At 47.8% G+C, this 15,743-nt stretch overlaps 1 protein-coding gene across 3 annotated transcripts in view; it reads right to left on the bottom strand.

Moving 5' to 3' along the window:
- Window positions 1-15,743, bottom strand: part of RUSC2 (RUN and SH3 domain containing 2) — a 75,199-nt gene that overhangs the window by 12,087 nt on the left and 47,369 nt on the right. The window contains exons 1-2 of one of the 3 annotated variants that reach the window (XM_008063139.2): window positions 12,541-12,991; window positions 1,145-3,235 (exon numbers count right to left, since the gene is read on the bottom strand). The exons of 1 other annotated variant lie outside the window; for it this stretch is intronic. In XM_008063139.2, the coding sequence (XP_008061330.1) occupies window positions 1,145-3,167 (2,023 nt within the window). In that variant the 5' untranslated portion in view covers window positions 3,168-3,235; window positions 12,541-12,991. Of the gene's footprint in view, window positions 1-1,144; window positions 3,236-12,540; window positions 12,992-15,743 lie in introns of those variants that run through there. One more of the 3 variants, XM_021715063.1, reaches the window with a different exon arrangement.

The following is a 15,743-nucleotide window of genomic DNA, read 5'->3' on the forward strand; positions in this document are numbered from 1 at the left end:
CCAGGCTGAGCCACCGAGCCTTGCTCATCTCCGCTTCTTAATGATCCACTTCCGCCAGGCTCAGTGGCTCAGCCTGTAATCCCAGTGCTTCGGGAGGCCAAGGTGAGTTGATTGCCTCTGAGCTTGTGGGTTCAAGACCTGCCTGGGCAACTTGGCAAGACCTCATCTCTACAATAAATCAAAAATTCCAGCTACTCGGAAGGCTGAGGCGGAAAGATCGCCAGAGCCCAGTGGGTCGAGCCTGCGGTGGCCGAGAGCGGCTACTGCACTCCAGTCTGGGAGACAGAGTAAGACTCCAACTCAAAAAAAAAAAAAAAAATGATCCACTTCCTTTTCTGTTTCCATCCTTAGTTGGAACTCCTTGAGAGCAGAGATTGTTCCTCTCATCCCTCTGTCACCAGCACCACCTTAACATGGAGCCTGGTATAAAATACTTGCTTGAAATGTAATAAGATAAATAGGGAAAGACCTGGCTTCGGGAGGTCACTTGGAACTTAAAGGTCAAGGGGTAAGGTCTCAGGCTCGCTGGAGAGTGTCTATAATTACTGATCAAAGAATACGCCCAGCACAGTGGCTCATGACTGTAATCTCAGGGCCTTAGGCGGCGGAGACAAGAGGATTGCCTGAGTTTAGGGGTTGAAGACCACCCTGGGCAACTTGGTGAGACCTCGTCTCTACAATAAATCAAAAAATTAGCCGGGCACAGTAGTGCATGCCTATGGCTCCAGTTACATGGAAGGCTGAGGTGGAAGGATCACCCGAGCCCAGCAGGTCAACACTGACGCTGCAGTAGCTGTAAGCATGTCAGTGCACCTCAGCCTGGGTGACAGAGTGAGACTCTGACTTAAAAAAATACGGTATCGCCTTTCCAGTCAGCCAGGTTCCGAATCAGTCATCTGAGTGCTTCACTTCCTAGTATGTCAATCTCTCAATCCTGCTGATCTGATCTCCTCAGTGTATTTTTGCCTCTTCTCTCTGCCTCCCCCGCCCCACCCCACCGTAGCTGTGAGACTCCAGCCCTGGACTGGAGAGAGAACAGATCTGGTCTGTGGCACTCCAGTGGCGTGGATGGGCAGTTGGTAGGGACGCGTCACTGAGGCGGCCACGCACACATCCTGGGATTCTCCAGCTCTGGGCTCCTTACCGTCAGCTCTAGCTCTCGCATCCCTCTGGGTATGGCTGCTGGCGGGGCTCCCCGGGACAGCAGGCCCTGGATCCATCAGCGGGGCCAGGGCGCCTGGCCCACCTGGTCCAGCAGGTCTGAGGCCAGCAGGAGGCATCTCACTGGACTGGGGGCCCTGGCAGACCTGGGTGGACCAGGGCTCTTGGCCAAGTAGGTCCACGCCTGGCCCCAAGGGCATGGGTGGCAGGCTATGGCTACAGTGAGTGCCCTCATCCAGTGGGTCCCCCCTGTCTTGCTGGGCTTCTTGGATGGGTGAGAACTCCTGGGAGGAGTCCCCAGCGCTCACCCGAAGCGGGGGGGAACCAGAGCCTGCAGCTTTCTTCCGCCCCTTGGCCAGCTCAGCAAAGGAGGTAACTCTCCTGGGTGGGGAGCTAGGTCCGGCCAGGGCTGCAGGGCCCTCACTCAAGCGTACTGGGCAACTTAGCATGCGTTCCAGTGAGCCCAGGCGGACAGGAGGGCTACGCTCAAGGCTGCGGTCATAGCTGCGAGAGCGCTGGCGTCCGGTGCTAAGGGTGGGGGGCGAGGTGTTTGTGTACACTTGCCCCTCGAGCACAGTGGGGCCTACGGCGGTTGCTGCTTCTGCTGAGGAACCCACTGCCTCTTGTTCCTCTGGCTGGCCTTCTGGCTTCTGGAACAGGTAATACTCAGAGGGCTGGCTGGGGCCCGGGTCTGAGCCAGGGCCTGGTGGGGGACTTATCTTGGTGTGCTCCTCAGAGCAGCTGGTGATGGAAGAGCCAGCGGGGCTTGGGGACGACTGGGAGGACAGGTCACAGGTGACGAGTTTATAGTAGTTTTGTGTGGCCACGACAAGACGGGCCTGGCTCTGGAAGCAGGCTGTGAGGTCAGCCACCGCTGGACAGGGCTCACAGTGTGGGCGGTAGGAGTTGCAGTTGGCATCGAGCTCAGGAGACGAGGCATGAGGGCAGCCGTAGCCCCCTTCCCTTCCTCCGCTTTCAGGGTGGTGGGACTCACAAGACATCTTAGACTCAGCGGGGGAGGGCTGCAGGTCCAGGTAGAAGGCGCCAGGGTCTGAGTGGCTGCAGAAGGAGGAGTCGCTGCAGGACTGCGGGGCAGAGTTGAGGTTGGCACGGGAGCTGCTGCGCATCTTGTTGTAGAGGGTGCTGAAGGTGACCAGCACGCCATCCGAGCTGTTGCAGGAGGAGTCGCTCACGTAGCCCATGGACTGGTCCGCTGCCTCGGACTGACTGGAGGTGCTACTGCAGCGGCAGTGGGGAGCTCCCGGGCCTGCGCAGCCAGGGTTCCTTGGGGACTCATCCGAACTCAGCTTCCATTCCTGGTCGAAGGAGAAGCCGGAGGTGTCACTGGTTCCACCCCCACTGCCACTCCCGCCAGGTCCTCCACACTCATCCAGCTCCATGGTCTCTGCTTCCGGCTCCGGCCGGCAGCAGTGGCTGGTGCCGCACTGCTGGGTGTCCAAGGTCATCACTGGCTCCTGTTCCTGCCCGTCCACCACTCCAGCTCGACTGCGTGATGCCCCCCATGGCCTGCCCACTCCAGGGCCAGATGGTGGCAGCTGGAAAGAGGAAAGATGGAAGGTGGGCTGGGCTGTGCTATGCAGGTGGAAGGACTGCTGGGTGGCACCGTCACCGAGGTCATCATACAGGTCACCAAGTCCTGGCTCACCCACACCCTCCTGCAGCAAGAAGGGGTTGTGCCGCTTGGGGGCCCCAGGGCCTCTTCCATCTCGACCCCTACTCTTGGTGCTGTCCGCAGATCCCCCTGGAGCGGAGTGCAGGCTGCTGAACAGCAGGGAGTCAGCCTGGCCCAGGTCTTGCTCAGGTTGGGGGATGCCCAGCTCGGGGGGGCAGAAGGGATTGGGTCTTGTCCCACCTCCGCCACTTGCCCCCCCACAGCACTGCCTGTCTGGGACTTGGCAGTGCACCAAGGGGATGTGATGGACGATGAGGGTCTCTCCGGTCAGCTTTGGGGGACTATCCATTCTGGAAAGTTCGAACAAGGGCATCAACAGCACCAGACACTGCCCCCGGAGCCCAGTGGGGCAGAACACATTTCATCAGGAGAGCTTGGCACCTGGAAAGAGAGGGAAAGAAAGGGAACCTAGTGTCACCTCTCTGGAAGTCAGGGACATGATCTTCCCCACATCATTTTCCGATGGAAAAGATCTCAAGAGAAGAAAAGCCTCGGAGCCAAGATGGAGCTCTGATGGCATGGCCCAACAGGACAGGCAAGGACCACGCGTCCAACAGTGACAAAAGGCCAGGCCACACATGAAGGTCTGGGGATCTCGGGACTGCACTTTCCCCTTCTCTTTCAAGGACTTTGTCCTCAGCAGTAACAACGACTAGTCCTGAGAACAAAAAAAAGTATGAATAGTGCCATGACTAAGAAGCACTACTGAGGGTGTCTAAAAGGGTGCAAGGCACTGAGGGGGTACAGAGATGTCTTAGACACAGCTACAGCATGCAGTTTACAGATGAGGAGAAAAACCCTGACTAACACATCATGTACTCATGGCAATAAGCTGTAACTCTGCAAGAAACACATTTCAAATATATCACCTGACCAAGTGACTGCTAACCCTGGCCCCCTTATTCCTCCTGCGAGCCCAGAATACCTGTCCTCTCTGATGACTGTAGGCTAAGTGTTCTTACTATCCTCACTACAGAGACAGCTGGGCATTAGGATGACTACAAGCATGGCTGATGTCAACTTCTTGGAGATGACGTCTATTTCCATCTCTTTGGAATTACTGTAACATGTCATCACATAAGGCCTGGCAAATATGAGAAGCATAACACATTCTTAATATCTGTCTAGCTCAAGTTGGGAGCAGTGGTTCATACCTATAATCCCAGCACTTTGGGAGGCTGAGACGAGAGGACTGGCTGAGCCCAAGGGTTTGAGACCAGCCTGGGCAACTTGGTGAGACCTCATCTCTACAATAAAAAAAAAAAAAATAGTTGGGTATGGAGGCGCATGCCTGTAGCTCTAGCTACTTGGAAGGCTGAGGTGGAAGGACTGCCTGAACCCAGCAGGTCAAGGATGTGGTGGCTGTGAGTGTGCCACTGCACACCAAGTCTGGGTGACAGCGTGAGACTCCGACTCAAAAAAATCTGTCTAGCTCAGGGTACTGACCTCCTGGAGCGACCCAATTCTGCCCAGCTTGAGGCTAGAACCTTCTCTCCTAGGATCCCCTAGAACATCTCACCCAGTTTTACCTCTGATAGGCTAAAGCAAAATTCTCTCTTGGCCAAGGTCTCCTGACCCCAAGGACCCAGAGACCATCCTGAATGTCTCTGGCCTCTCAACTAACTGTGGCAGCACGGTCTGCTCAAGTTCTGAATGTGCTTCCAAATTCATGTGCCAACAGCCTTCACTCCTTCAGATGCCTGACATGGAATTTCTTCTAATCCATTCACTTTTCTTCCTTCCCTTTTTATTCTTATCCTCGTCCTTTCACTCACCCTGAGTCTAAATCACCCCACTGCCTTTCCCTCATTTATTATTTAACTGAACCCTTGATACCATCAATTTCTTAACATGCAACTCCCTTAGACCACAGGGTCACAGGTCTTCATGGGGAGTGCAGGGAAGGGCAAGGCAAGTCACACATGCTCAAGGACATGAGCGAGCAGCACACAAAAAATCCAGGTGGCTAACACACGTGTAGGCGACAAGGTATTAAAATATAATTATTTGTGTTAAACCAAATTACCTCAAAATTTAGAAGTATTTACAATCTTGCTTCCCTCTCTCCTTTTTTCTTTTTCTTTTTGTAGAGATGGGGTCTTGCTATGTTGCCCAAGCGAGTCTAAACATCCTGGGCTCAAGTGATCCTCCCACTTCAGTCTTCCGAGAAGCTCGGACTACAGGTGGGTGCAAACATGCCCGGCTAATTTTTACAATATTTTGTAGAGATGAGATCTTGCTATGCTGCCCAGGTTGGTCTGGAACTCCTAGCCTCAAGCGATCTTCCCACCTCCTAATGTATGGTGGTGTGAGCCAACATGCCTGCCTTCTCCTCACCTGTCTGAGAGGAAAGCTCCTTTGAACATCCAAGCCTTTGTGTGTAGATTGGGGTAATGGGAAGGGAGTCATAAGACTAAAGGTTATAGAAGAAAACATAGAAGCAAATCTTTGTTCTCCTGGATTAGGTGATGATTTCTTAGATATGACACCAAAAGCACAAGTGATAAAAAGTAAAAACAGATCAATTGAACTCCACAAATATGAAAAACCTCTGTGCTTCAAAGGATACCGCTAAGAAAGTGAAAAAAACAATCCACAGAATGAGAGAACATAATTGCAAATCATGTATCTGATAAGGAACTTCTAATCAGAATATATAAAGAACTCATTGCTCAACAATAAAAAAGACATATAATCCATTTAAAAACTGCACAGAGAATCTGAATAGGCATTTCTCCCAAGAAGATATACAAGTGGCTCACAAGCACACGGAAAGATATTCAACATCATTAGTCATTAGAGAAATAAAAACCACAATGAGATACCACTTCACTCCGCTAGGATGGCTAAAATAAGAGATACAGACAGTAATAACTACTGATGATGATGTGGAGAATTTGGAATACATTGTATTCCCCGCTGGGGGCATTGTACAATGGTGCAACCGCTTTAGAAAACTGCCACTTGCAATGCCTCACACCTATAATCCCAGCACTTCCGGAGGCTGAGGTGAGAGGATTGCCTGAGCCCTTGGGTTCGAGACCAGCCTGGGCAACTTGGTGAGACTTCATCTCTACCAAAAATAAAAATAAAAATAAATAAATATATATATATATTGGCTGGGCATGGTGGCCCATTCCTGTAGTTCCAGCTACTTGGAAGGCTGAGGTGGAAGGATCGCCTGAGCCCAGCAGGGAGCCCTTCCCCCAAGCCTAATAAGATGAAGGCCTTCCTAGGACAGAGTAGGGGCCCCCTTAGTCTAGTAAGATAAAAGCATTCCCAGAATAATGAAAGAGTTCTTCTAGCACCATAAGATAAGAACTTTCTTAGAAGATTCATGTTAGAAAGGAATGTAGGTAGCCCCAATCTGTAGTATGCATGTGTAACTCTGCTGTAAACTTGAGCTGTGAAATACCCAATTAGCCTGTATGCTACTAATATGTAAGTTTTATGGGGGGGGAGCAAAGAAGCTAAAATTGTATAAACGGCAATGCCCCCCCTGCACTCAGGGCTCAGCCTTTGAATGTGAATCTGCTGAGCTGGTGCTGGCACGAATAAAACTGCTTCCTGGCCTCGGTGTCCTGACTTTCTCTGTAAAATTCTACCATAGCTGAGGCTGCGGTGGCTGGGAGCATGCCACTGCCCTCCAGCCTGGGTGACAGAGTGAGATTCCAACTCAAAAAAAAAAAAAAAGAAAAAAGAAAACAGCCACTTCGGTACACACCCAAGAAAAATGAAAACATAGGTTTATACAAAAACTTGTACACAAATGTTCATAGCAGCATTATTCACATTAGTCAAAAGAGCGGGAACAATTCAAATGTCCCTCAACTGATGAACGGAGAAACACAATATGGTATATACGTGCAACAGAATATTATTTGGCAATGAAAGAATGAAGTCCTGATGCATGCTAAATATGCTAAGTGAAAGAAGCCAGTCACAAAAGGCTTCTTTGTATGGTGTTGTATGATCCCATTTTTATGAGATGTCCCGAATAGGCAAATCATCGATATAGAAAGTAGATTAGTAGTTGCCAAGGGGTAGGAGGCTGGGGAATGAAGAGTGATTGCTTAATGGATATGGAGGTTCTTTTTGGGGTCATGAAAATATTTTGAAATCAGGCCCGGGGCGGTAGCCCACGCCTGTAATCCTAGCACTTTGAGAAGCCGAGGTGGGAGGATTGCTTGAGCTCGAGTTTGAGACTAGTCTATATTTTGTTCCTACAAAATATAAAAATAACAAAATTAGCGAGGTGTGGTAGGGCATGCCTGTAGTCTCAGCGAGAGGATTGCTTGAGCCCAGGAGTTTGAGGCTGTGGTAAGCTGTGATGGTGCCACTGCACTCTACCCTGGCAAGAGTGAGACTCTGATGAGAGGGGGGTGGGGGGACAGAGAGAGAGAGAGAAGAATGAGAGGAAGGAAGGAAGGAAGGAAATTATGATATGCAAAATGTAAATTACATCTCAATCTTATAAAAGAGTGAGTTTTATGATATGTGAATTATATCTCAATAAGGCTGTTGTTTAAAACAGGAGAAAAAAAAAAGATTAAGGATTAGAGGAAGAGAGATGGAGGGGTGAGAAAAAGAACTAGTGCTGTGATGTGGAGGGAGCCAGGCATCTGTAGAGACAAAGTGAGAATCAGATGAGAGGAAACACTGCTGCCCTAACTGGCATTTGGGAGAGATATGAAGATGAAGTTTAAGAAGTTCTGCTAGGAAGTACATGAGCTCATTTTCCCTTCATTCCTCCCCATCTCTTCTGCTCTTCCTTCACCAAGAAAACTTTCAGCTCAAAGTATATGCTATAAAGATAATAGAAAGTTGAAAAGTTGGGAATGCTAAAATTCCAATAGTAATCAATCAACAAAACACATACACAGAATGATAATGTTTTGTTGATATAATTACTGACTTGGAAAGATGTTCACAAAATATTAAGGGAAAACAGCAGACTATAAACAGCATGTACAGTATGGTGTATTTATTTCTGTAAATAAATATGTCTATATGCACAGAAGAAAATCTGAAACATGCAACAAAATGTTAACAGCACCTATCTCTGTTGAGTGATTTGGATTTTTTTACATTTTCTTCTTTGTGTTTCATCTGCATTTTCTAATCTGTATATAATAAATACCCATTATGTGCATCATTTTTTTAAAAAGCAGGATTTATTGAGAGGATAGAAAAGCTCCTACAGTGGGAGGGAACCCGAAGGGGTTTCCCATGTGCATAATTTGAATACTTTTTTTTTTTTTTGAGTTGGAGTCTCACTCTGTCATCCAGGTTGGAGCATAGTGGCATGCTCCCAGCCACCACAGCCTCGACCTGCTGGGCTCAGGTGATCCTTCTGTCTCAGCCTTCCAAGTAGCCGGAACTATAGGTGCGCGCTACCACACCTGGCTAATTTTTTAAAAAATTTATTATAGAGACGAGGTCTCACCATGTTGCCCAGGCTGGTCTAGTACCCGCGGGCTCAGGCAATCCTCTTGCCTCAGCCTCCCAGAGTGCTGGGATTATAGGCTTGAGCCACCGCACCCGGCCCTTTTTTTTTTCTTTAAGGAGGGGGATTCTCCTTACACATAATACTGGGTCTCTCCTGAGGTTCAGGCCATAATCCAGAGGCCTGGACTAAAAGAAGCATAGAGAACTTTCTTATCTATGTAGATAACTTTCTTTCTTATCCCAAGAAGCTGAGCCTACAGACATACGTGCCACCACACCTGGCTAATTTTTAAAATTTGTTTTGTAGAGACGAAGTCTTGTAATGTTGCCCAGGCCTCAAAACTCATGGGCTCAAGCAGTTCTCCTGCTGTGGCCTCACAAAATGCTGGAATTACAGGCATGAGCCGCCACGCCTGGCCTAAAGCACCATTTTCAAGAGGCATTCACAGTATGCACATAAGAATTTATGATTCTGGTCCATAAAATCATTACTGGAACAAACAAGCATTCATTTGGAAAAACACAGTGAGGCACAAACACAGAATCTAGACTCTAGAAAGCAGATCTCTAAATCAGGGATAAGAACTAGTGAATACAGGAAATGACAGCGGAGCCCTCGGCTGGAGGGCATTGATAATTGTATTATCATGTTAAATGTTCACATATGTCTCCCGGACTAAAGCACAGTTCCTTGAGGTCAGAGACAGTCAACTCTCTATCTCTAGAACTTATTACGCAATGCTTGGAACACGGCAGGTGCTCATAGTTATTTGTTGACTACTTTACCTACTTAAAACAGTTGTTTGTCTTCTTATCGAGTTGTAAAGTTTTTTTATTTATTCTAGATACAAGTCCTCTGTCAGATATATGCCTTGTGAATATTTTCTCTCAGATTGTGGCTAGCCTATTTGTTTTCTTAATGGTGTTTTTTTGATGAACAGAAGTTTTAAATTTTATGAAGTCCAATTTATCAGTTTTTCTTTTATGGTTAAGGCTTTCCCTAAGAAATCTTCACCTATTCTGAGATCATAAAGTAATTTCTGTTTTCTTCTAAAAGCTGCATAGGTTTAGCTTTTACATTTAGGGTGTATTGAAACCTACTGTGTGTCAAGCTCTTTCACTGACTGATTTCATTCTATTTAATACTTTTGTATCTCAGAGAAAGTCTTATTCCTTTTTGATCTCACACAACCAGCCATGTCTGCCAACAGTTCCTCCACAGACAACTCCAACCCTCCAGCCAAGGGGACATTCTGTAGCATCTCATGAGATCCTGTATTCATGCCTTGCCTTACCCACTTCACAGTTTTTACAAAGCACTTTTATGTATGTCACAGCTCACTGATCCTCACAACAACTTACCAAAGGAGACAAAGCCACCTTTGATTTAAAAAATAAGGAAACTGACACCCAGAACATGAAATGACTTGCCCAAGATCACTCAGTGAGTAAATAACAACATTGGGATGGGATTTTTGACCTTTTCTCCTACATAATGAGAGTAACTTGTACATGATTTAATTTCAGATATCACAGAGAACATTTACTAAGAGCATATCTCAGACTTCTTCTTCATATATATATATATATATATATATATATATATATATTTTTTTTTTTTTTTTTTTAAAGTCAGAGTCTCACTCTGTTGCCCAGGCTGGAGTGCAGTGGCACACTCATAGCCACTGCAGCCTTGACCTCCTGGGCTCAGGCAATCCTTCTGCCTCAGTCTTCCAAGTAGCTGGAAACACAGGTGAGCACTACCATGCCCAGCTAACTTTTTGAAAAATTTATTGTAGAGATGAGGTCTCACCAAGTTGCCGGCCTGGTTTGGACCCCTGGGCTCAGGAAATCCTCTTGCCTTGGCCTCCCAAAGTGCTGGGATTACAGGCGCGAGCCACTGTACCGGGCTATATCTCAGACTTCTTTCTTGGGAGTGACTTGCTCTATATCAAGACAAGCTTAATATTGTGGCCCATAAACTCTAGTAAAGGTAAAGCAAAAACACTGAGCCAGAGGAGCTCACTGCAGACTCTTTTTGCACTCTGATTAAATAAAGAGACATGGAAAATGAGAATGGGGAAGAAAGAGAGGATTCAGAATAAGAAGAAAGTGGAAGAAAGTTCTTTCAGAAGATAAGCCCTCCATAGCTATGCCTACTAGGTAGCTAGGGGAGTGGTGGGCTTAGCCGGTGTAAAGTTACAAAGCCTAGCTCTCCAGAATCTGGAAAAGCTTTCAATGAGAGCCCTTTTCCTGGCCCTTGTCCCAAATGGGTGTCTCTTGCCCTATCATCATGAAACTACTTATTAGTGATCATTTGTTAGTACTTATACGCCTGGTAATTTACATGTATCATCTCTGGTTCCACTGTTATACTTTCAAGTAGGCAGAATCATTCCCATTTTACAGATGAGAAAACCACAGCGTAGAGTGTATAAGTAGTTTGCTAACATTTGCGCAGCTGAGATGGCATTCAAACCCAGGACTGCCCAATTCTTCACTATTTCCACTACAACTGCCTCCCAAAGAAAATGATCAAGGCTACACCCTCTTCCTGCAGTCCTTGCATTTGCTCTGCTCCCAGAGCAGCCATTTCTGAGCTTTCCTGGGTAGGCCCACACTCTGGTCTCCACTTACACAGGTTGTATCTACCCACCTCTCTATTCTTTGAACTTACAGTCGCTTTCATATTACTGTCCACATGCTCTGACAACAGTCTTCATCCCACCCCTGCTCCTGTTCCCAGTTCTTATTTCTCATTCATGGTCTCCAAACTCTCTTTCCCCTGCTCTCTGGCTCAGACTCCGCAATACTTCCTGGGAGCTAACACACTCTCATAACTACCCATTTATTCTTCAACCACAGATCTGTACAATGCGGATCTACTGTCTCCTATTATTATTGTTTTTGAACACTCCGCCAAGGTGGTCAATGGAAATGGATTTTAAAAATATATAACATTATATATATATATATATATACATATATATATATACATATATATATATATCTACCTATCTATCTATATATTTAAGACAGGGTCCCACTCTGTTGCCCAGGCTGGAATGCAGTGGTGCAATCATGGCTTACTGCAGCCCTGAACTCCTAGGCTCAAGCAATCTTCCTGCCTCAGCCTCCTACGTAGCTATGCCTACAGGCACCCACCACCATCCCAGTTAACTTTTAAAAATTTATTGTAGGGACAGGGTTTCACTATGTTGCTCAGGCTAGTCTTGAACTCATGACCTCAAGCAATCTTCCTGCCTTGGCGTCCCAAAGTGCTGAGATTACAGGCGTGAGCCACTGCATCTAGTCTGGAAATGGAAATATAAGGAACTCTTTCTTCCTGTTCAGCAGTGAGGCACTTTGGGCAGAAGAAAGGTTTCTCCTGGCTTTGGCCATTAGCATCCTTCTGTCAGTCACAGAACCCCTAAAGACAATGGTACCCAAACGCTATTTTATAGCAATCTGACCTTGGCTTGAGATCCTGATGAACCTCTGAAGGATTGATAACCTTTTTCTGACTGGTCCTCCCTTGAGCAGGATTGAAGGGAAGAGCGCAGGTGGGTAGATTTGGGAATGTTAGCTCATGCTTAGGTCTCTTCCTGCTACGAATCTAAGTCCACATAAGAAGGCTGATTATAACAGGTCAGGTGGCCTAGGCATTGCAATGACTGTTCCCATCCCCAGCCCCATATGCTGTGGGGCATCGGCAACACTTCCTCACTCCATCCTTACCTGGAGCCTAGTGGCTCCCACAGCACCAGCAGCTATGGCATGTGTATCTATGTGCATGTTGTGTGTGTGTGTGGGGGGGGGTGCTTCCCAGCCCCTCCTCTTGGCTGCATGGAACCCTGCATGCTCTCCATTATAAACTTACAATAGCTGTAGGGATGTCTCCTCCATTAAGCCTTTGTTTCTAGATCTGCCCACCACCCCCCCATACTATAGCAGCTTCATTAGAAATCCCAGAAAGAAAGGACAGGGATCTTCTGCTTCTTGACAAAATAGCATAAATGGCATTAGCCCAAGCCTTGGCTTGTCCCCATCTCTGCACCACAACCCAAATGTATGCGCTTGCCTAACGCTTGTCCTCATGCGTGCTCTCTCCTCTCCCCCCCGCCCCCCTCCTCCTTTAGGAAAGACAAAGCCAACCCTCAGAAACCAGGGCCCAAACGTGCTGATGGGTTATCCGAGCATCTCTGCCCTGCCCCTCCCCCAGCTCTGCTGAGCCATACCTCTGTCAGGAGCCCGGAGCTGGACCTGGAGGCTTCTGCTCCTTCTGCACTCTCACCAAGCTCTACCTCGACAGCCCCGGCGGAGGCACTGTTCCACGGGACCACACAGAGGGAACTGGGCTGATTTCCTAAGATCTGATTTCTGCTAATACAATGGCATTGTTGCTAATGCAGGGAGCCTGCGCAATCCCAGCCCCAGTCTCCTCGCTGCTGCCGCGGCCGCGGGTGCTGCGGTGACGTTGCTGCTAAGGGAAGGGGGAAGGGAAAGGAGCCGGCATGCCACGGTACGGCCTCTCAGCCTCCCTCCCTGTCAGTCCCTGTGGGCTGTTGGCCTAGGGAGGAGGAGGGCAGAGAGAGGAGCCAGCCACAGAGTCAGTGGAAGACGGAGAACTCTCAAGGTGGCAAAGGAAAAAGAAGGAGAGCTGCGCCGAGTTCCTCACTTGTCCCTAGGAAGATGTCTGGGCAGGGCCTTGGAGCTTCCTTCCTTCCTTCCTTAGGCCCCTCCTTTTAGATCTTAGCCAGACCCCTCCTTCCTCTTTTCGCCCACTGTGAATGACTCCCTGTTTTCCAGCTTCTTCCTCTCACTAGGATTCCAGGCTAGCCTCAGGGTGGAGCAGTCAGCCTGGGAGGGGATTCCTGAAGCCTGGAAGGGAGGCTGCAGGGACAGTCATCATTCCGCCAGCAGAAATGCCAAACTCAGTCCCTGTGGGTGCCCCACTTGTCTTAGCCCTAGCCTTCCTAGGGTGCACCTCCTCAAGGAAATGGGGTCTGTACACAGGCGGGCTTCTATACACTGGGTGGTATGCATCAAGGAACCAAGGTGGCTGCAGGTCCCCTTCCTAACACAGGGCTCAATTCAGTTCCTGGGTCTTCAGAGGGCCTGCTAACTGTCCTGAAGCAGAACGGGTCCCTCTCGCGTACATCAGTTTTTGGTCAGGGTGGAGGTAAGTCCAGATGGATGCGAATGGAGGCAGTCTCTTTTGAGACCAGGAAGCCAATCTTACCAGGGAAAGGAAAGTGGAGGAAAGGGAGTGGCCCCTCTAGGCCAGAGAAAACTCTCACTTCGCCTGGAGGCCCAGAGTCCTCCACCCCTTCCCTGGTCCACCCTCCTCAGGTTCTGGGCCAGTTCTGTGGGAATAAGGAAACTAGAGAAACCACAGCCAGCACCAGCTGTACAGCAAGTAGCAGTGCTGTCTCTGTCCACTTCATGCCACTGCTTCCTGCTGCTACCCTTGAGCACAGATGGTCTCAAGCTGGGCTTGGTCCCCAAGCACAAGCCCTGCTTAGGGGTCCTCCCAGGGTTGACTACTTGGACTCCACAGCCCTTAGACTTCAGGTTCCTAGAAAGAAGCTTTGGAGAAACCACCAGCAAAGACCACCACAACCACCTTTCAGGATCCCAGAGAGATGTCGTTTTCTTTCCCCTTCTTGCTCTTCTATTCCCTATGAGACCCATGTGTGTCCACGGACACCATGCTGAGTCAAGCTGAATTACAGAGAGGAGAACAAAAACAGGCAAAGACCCATCTCCTACCTTGACTTGTTTGAGGAACTATGACCCCTTGATCCTACAAAGCAGGAAACAGTGAGGAAGGCAAGGAGGGAGGGAAGCTGCTGTTCCTAAAACTAGTCAACCATTAGTGGTCTCCTCAAGGAGGATGAAAGGAGTAGAAGTGGTGTCACTGTACTTCCCTCTCCCCTCGCTGATACACCCCAAAGTGGGTTGGCCAAGGAGCTGTAGGCCAGGGCACAATCAAGTCTTCATGACCAGGTGCTTGGGGTCCAGGCTTCTTACTGTGAGAGCTCTGGGCCTAGGGTCTTCCTCCCTGGAAGTTCTGTGTGACTATGCCATGCATTACGCTGGACAGTTATGCTTAGGAAGCGTTTCCAGCTGCCTATGGAAGGTGCTTGGCTTGACTCACCACATCACAAATCACACTGTCACCTACTTACCAACCACTACTGCCAAAAATCTATAGGGCTTTGATAAAAGATCAAATTATTTTCCAGCCAGAAATACAATACAAATACTGCCACATGATAAACTGTAACTGCCTCTTAACTAGTCTCCCCACCTAGAGTTTATTGCCCCTGACTCAGATTCATCTCCATAAAGAGCTACCTTTCTTCGACATGTTACTCCCCCTTCCTCAATTAATGGTTTCTAATTACCGAGAGAGTCAAGTTGAAACCTCTCATTTTGGTCTTCCCTGTTAGCTATCTATTCCCTCTCCATTCCTCTGTGCTGTCCACATCCTACCATGTAGTCCTTCAAACCTGTTTCATAAGTTCATTTCCACTTTGCTGCCTTTGTTCATTCAGATTCTCCTTGGCCATATGCAAAATTATCCAGAACCTACAAGGCCCACAGCAATCCTCTATCAAGTCTTCTCTGATCACCCCAGAGCCAGAAATAATCTCTGTTCTCTGCAACAGTGGCTGCAAGTTGTTGATTTTACAGTCAAGAAAACAACTCCTACAATAAAATGGGGACTAATATAGGATTTCCACCTTCTTATATTGCCAAGTAGCGTCATTAAACAACAAAGACCAAAAAACTGCATCAACTATCCTAATAATTTCCTTAAGAGAAAGCATACTGTCATTATTTTTCTCATTTCACTACATACTGATGTAGACTTCATCAGCAACTAGCATCAGTCCCTGAGAAGTTTTGATTAAGTAAATCATGTGTCATTTAACATGGTTATTGATCCTTTTTGCATAACTGCCTTAATGTCTCTCTGGACTGCAAAGTCTAACTTATATTCATCTTTGTATCCCTGATATCCAGTATGTAAAAGAATATAATTTTTATTTTGTGTTTCTCATAAAAACTAGCACTGTGCTTGATATACAGAAAGTGACTTGTGTTTGGCATGTAGAAGTCTTGTTGAACATGAGTAATCTACAAAGAGATGCTCCTTGCATGTAAATGAGAGTAGGTGGTGGGCAGACTTGACTCAATGGGCAAACTTGACTCAATTGACTTGGAAAAGAAGAATCTTGTTTTTCATGTGAAAAAAAATCTATCCGCTGGGCTCAGTGGCTCAGCCTGTAATCCCGCGCCTTTGGGAGGTTGAGGTGAGTGGATTGCCTGAGCCCGCGGGTTCGAGACCCACCTGGGCGGCAAGACCTCATTTCTACAATAAATCAAAAAATCAGCCGGGCGTGGTAGCGCATGCCTGTAATTCTGGCTACTC

The sequence above is a fragment of the Carlito syrichta genome, unplaced genomic scaffold, assembly GCF_000164805.1.
Source record: "Carlito syrichta isolate Samal-C Ts95f unplaced genomic scaffold, Tarsius_syrichta-2.0.1 Scaffold306593, whole genome shotgun sequence".
NCBI lineage: Eukaryota > Metazoa > Chordata > Mammalia > Primates > Tarsiidae > Carlito > Carlito syrichta.